The 4,991-nt window shown below is 42.4% G+C and overlaps 1 protein-coding gene across 1 annotated transcript in view; it reads right to left on the bottom strand.

Moving 5' to 3' along the window:
• VPS36 (vacuolar protein sorting 36 homolog) overlaps window positions 1–235 on the bottom strand; it is a 29,368-nt gene extending 29,133 nt beyond the window's left edge. Inside the window, exon 1 of the mRNA XM_011370353.2 lies at window positions 47–235. Coding sequence (XP_011368655.1) covers window positions 47–142 — 96 coding nt within the window. The 5' untranslated portion in view covers window positions 143–235. The remainder of the gene's footprint in view (window positions 1–46) is intronic.
• Between the last annotated feature and the right edge of the window lie 4,756 nt (window positions 236–4,991).

Here is a 4,991-nt window from a genome sequence, read left to right as displayed (position 1 = left end):
GGGCCCGCACGGCGAGGCCGGGCCGGGCCGCGCGCCGCCGCCTTACCTTCTCTTCGCCGTCGTAGATGCGCACCCCGCGCTGCTGGATCACCAGGGTCTCGTTGATCTCTAGGAGGCCGCTGGTCCACACGAAGCGGTCCATGGTCGCCCCCAGGCCCGCCCCAGCCGCTCGCCTGCGTTCGCGCTCCCCCAGGCGAGCGAGCGCCGGGCGGCCACCGGCGCCCCCTGGCGACTGGCGGGGTGGGAGCGGCGAGCGGGAGCGGCCGGGCTGGTCGCCCTAGAGAGCGCGCAGGGCCCCAAGGGCCCCCTCGGGACGTAGAAACGTGTTTGGAGCGCCCCCTGGCGTTCGGTCCGCCAATAGCCTGCCCGGGACGTCTACGCCATCCTTTGTCTAGCTGGGGTGCAAACCCAGAGCTTACAAAGTGCTTTGATAGAGCCCAGACAGCAGCTGGACTTCCTTATTGTGCATTATTCCTGCATATTTGTGTCGCTTTTCGTCAGTGCCCAACATGTTGCCACGTTCATTAAAGGCCATAAGTAATTTTTTTCCAAATGAATATTTATGGCCTGAATTTTTATATAGCTGCAATTGAAAACGAGAGTCCTGATTTAATGTGTGATTTCGATTTACATGTAGTCTCAGCACTCTATTTAGTTTCTTCACAGCAGGCACTGTAAGCCTTAGCCCTTGCCCTTACTAGTTATTAACCCCCTGAGACAGCCAGAAACAACAGCCAGGCTTCAACTGAGTCGCAAGGTATGGGTTTCTGTTAGGCTAATGCTAACATCGTGGCCTAAGTTGTTTCAGCTCTTGAGCCCTAAAATAGGAAGACCCCCTTACCACATCCTTGTGAAACCAAACTGAAGGACACCAAAGCTGACCTCAAGACTAGGTCACTCTTGACCAATCAGAAAGACTCATGACCCCAAACCCCTTACTCGTGATGACTAGTGATTTTTCTCTGTAAAACTTTTTGTCTGTAAACTATCTAGGAGTTGAGCCTTTTGAGAATTACCTTCCCATTCTCCTGGGAGGCGTAATAAAATAGCCAATTTTTCTCCACTGCATTCTCAGTATTTAGCGTTTGGTTCTGCTTGCGCTGGATGGGCGAACTCCTCCTGTTTGGTAACACAGTGTGTAAGTAATATTTTGTGCCCGTCTTTTTTTTCCCCATTAAGATCATTTTCATTTAAACATTTCCAATATTAACACAGACCTCATGAATTTTATCTAGACGATATTCTAACATATAGATCTCCCATAATTTACCTATGGGTTGGTCCCCACAAACTGGTCCCTGGCAGCTGCCCTCACCTGCTGGCCCTCTACTGCTGCCCTTTCATTTTATTTCTCTATTTAGCATTATAAATGGAACACCTATAGTTGTACTTCTACAGCTGATACATTTATTCCTTGTAGGGCCATTTTAGAGTGTCTTCCCAAAACAGAATTATTGGTTTAAAGAGTTCGAACACATTTTAGAGCGCCTGCCAAGTATTCAGGACTAATTCAACCAGGATGCAGTGCCACCAGCACATGGGTCTTTTCCTAGGCCAAGTAGCTTCAGCCACTTTAGACATCATTTTGTTATTTTTTGCTACTTTACAGTTACTTTGTTCTTGTTTCTTTTTTTAATTATTTGCTCATGAGGCTATTTTTCAGTACCTTTTAATGAACAGAAAATCGTTGTCCTTAAGAATGGCTAACTCTGTGAAGTGGGACAGCTGCCACTTAAAAGCATAGGAATATTTAGACCAAATTAACACAGGTCAGGAGAAGAGACACAGAAAAGCAGATGGAGAAGGAGCTCGTTAAAAAACAAAATTCAACCGAGTAAATTTAAAGATCTATTTGGCTTTATTAAGCTATTCATCTAGCAAGTAGAAAGGTGCTCTGAGAACAGATTTTATAGGAAGAAAAGTGGGGCAAGGGAGCTCTTAGGAAAGAAAAGAAAGGATTATTTTGGGGCTGAGACATCTTTTCTTTGAGAGAAGAAAGGGGAAAGGGGTTCTATTATGTAGATTGCCTCTTCTTTCTATGGAGGATGGAGACAGCCTGTGTGACAGATTACCATATTGGTGATTAACCAGAAAATTCCTTTCTGGTTGATTAAGATTGTTTCTGGGAGAGGTTGAAATTGCAATTAGATCAAGTATTAAATCTAAGTCTGGTATCATGGGCTTTTAAGCACAAGTGATATCATTATGAGACTGTGATTTTTGTTTTTTTTTTAACAAGCTTTTAGTGAGATAGGTAGACAACCTGCAGAGTGTAATGCCCTGGAAGCCAAGTGAAGAGAGTACGTCAGGGAGAAGGAAAGGTGGACTCTGTACAGTTCTGCTGATGGCCAAGTGCTGTGGGGACTGAGGAGTGATCAATCACTGCTTTTACCACGAGGAGTTATTAGTGGCCTTGACAAGAGTGGGTCCAATGGCATGGAGGAAGAAAAAGTCTTAATGGAGTGGTTTTAAAGAGAAAAAGAGGAGAAGAATTATAGGCAGGAAGTATAGACAATGCTAAGGAGTTTTGCTGCGAAGGTGAGCAAAGAAATATGTTGGTAATGGGAAGGGGAAGTGAGATTAAGAGGGAGTTTAGTTTGTTTTTGTTTGTTTATTTGTTTTTAAGGTGGAAGAAAGAATACATTTAAATGCTGATAGCAGTGATTGAAGGCAAAAAAAATTGACAAGATATGAGATGGGGAAGAGTTGCCCGAGTGATACACTTTAGTAAGTGAGAGAGAACGCACAAGGGAGGATCAGAGCTATTTCTAATGCCAGAGGAGAACAGAGTATGTGGGTGCAGACGCTGAGAGGTGGGTAGATTTTGTGCCTCAGATCTGCAAAAATTCTCTTAATTGTTTCAATTTTGTAAGAAGAGGAAGCCTGGCTGGGAGAGGAGAGAGGGTGAGAGGAAGTATGAAGGCACTAGGGAAAGATGGTATCGTAAATCAAAATTAATTTTAGACCCTAGAATAAAGAATAAAAAGCATTGGCAGCCTGGGAGACACAGATTCAGGTAACAACTTAAATTGCATTCCACCAAGACAAAGGGGAGGCCATCTTTTATAGTAAAAGTTCCAGCCCAGGTTCCCAATTAGGTCCCATTTATGTAAATGAGGTATCCAAATTGTGCAATTCTTATTGGATAGGACAGGTCTAAGCCCATTGGTAGAAAAATGTGTCAAAGAAAGAACATCTAAACCTGTAGAAAAATTTTATAAGAGTTTATCTGAGCCTAACAGAGGACACACCTGGAAGCAAGAAAGACCTCGACAGACAGAAAAATGCTTCCTACAGTGACAGTTTGCAGTTTCATATATACATTTGGAATTAAGGCAGGAACATAAGGAAGATTACATGAACGTGGAAGAAAGCAAGGCAAGGAAATGTCTATAATTGGATTACAGGATAGTTAATAAGATTATGTGCTCTCTTGAGAGTGGTCACGTTTTATAAAAGAGGGGTCTGAAAAAGAGGCATTTCAAAGGTATGTTAACCTAGATGCACAAAACCAAGTAAAAGAAACATGACCGGTGTCTAGTTAACATCTGGTTTCCATTTGTATATATTTTGGGGCTGAATTTGTGTTTTTAACAGTAACCATTCACTTTTCCGATTCTTCTATTGAATTTTTAAATTAGGAATTTTTTTTTTAAGTTCTAGAATATTTTTAAGTTCTGAAAACAGTCGAGTGTTCTAATTACATCTACTTAGAGTTCTCGTTATATACTTTTAATAGTTTTCTTCTATTACATCTCTGAGTTCTGCATTCTGCAGTAGCCTTCTATTCTAATCCCTTTGTTCTTTCTCTTTTAAGCAACTGTAGGAATTGTTAAAGATAGTATAAATGGAGCCACTTTAAAATGAAGCCTGTGCTGCCATCCCAGAGGAATTGCTTTGCATGTTTTATGCCTCAAATCTTTGGAATGTTTAAACAGGGCAGAATTACCTTTAGACTGGGCCTAAAGCCACATTGTGTCCTGAAAAACTGTTTGCAAGAATTACAAGAAAGCAGATATTATGATTACTGGACTGATGACTATCGGACTGAAAATTAAAAACATTCCTTAGAATTAACATCACTGTGTATGTTACCTGTACCCATAGAAATGCCTACCTTCTTTTGGTATAATTGTTCCTCTTCCGCTTCTCATAACCCCTTATCTTTGTCTTCTAATCAGAACACTATTTGGGCTTCTGCCTGAATCAGTGCATCCCAAACAGCTATTCTATTGATCTCAAAGAAATGCTGCTGCCTTTCACTTTGAAAGGTCTTTTATCTTTGGGTTAGCAGGGTTTGGAATGAGTCACCTCAAGATATGCCTCTGTGGTATGTGGATTATTTGGGGTTAAAAGCAGCCGAGACCCTGTGGGCTCAAGAGAAATTTCTGCCACCCCGTCCCCTTAACTATCTAGAGGAATTTGAATTTAGAGGCCTTGCCCATAATAAGTGATTGACAGAGATAACCTTTTTTGACCTACCTATATGGCAGGGCAAACTACTCATTACTGAATATGTGCTCTCCCTGCAATGACCTTCTGAAGCCCCAAGGTGACTTACTTCATCCCTGGTTCAGAATGCCATATCTACCTCATTTTCTCTTTCTGCCTCTGAACCTCTCTTGTATGCAGCGTTTCTGACTCTCTCATGTATGTGAGATTCCTGTGCACACAAAATTAAATTTGATTTTCTCTTGTCATTCTGTCTCATGTTGATTTGATTAACCAGCCAAAAGAACCACAGGAAAGAAGGGGGAATTTTTCCCATTCCACATTTTGCCATTCCCTTAAATGGCTCATAATTACTTTTGCCTTTATCAGGGTATGTGGGACCACCCCCACACACACACCGACGCCTATGCAGGACAGCCTATGAGGATCTCATGTGGAATGGATTGACAGGTGTTTTTCCCCCCAGGTGACTAGAGGTGATGAGGCCAGTAAGTTGAGAACTTCTCTTCGGAATCACTTCAAGACAGGCCTCTCAGTCC

This window comes from Pteropus vampyrus, unplaced genomic scaffold (assembly GCF_000151845.1).
Source record: "Pteropus vampyrus isolate Shadow unplaced genomic scaffold, Pvam_2.0 Scaffold167, whole genome shotgun sequence".
In the NCBI taxonomy this organism is placed as follows: Eukaryota; Metazoa; Chordata; class Mammalia; order Chiroptera; family Pteropodidae; genus Pteropus; species Pteropus vampyrus.
Note: the sequence above shows the minus strand (reverse complement) of the source record. Positions and strands in the feature narration are given on the sequence as shown.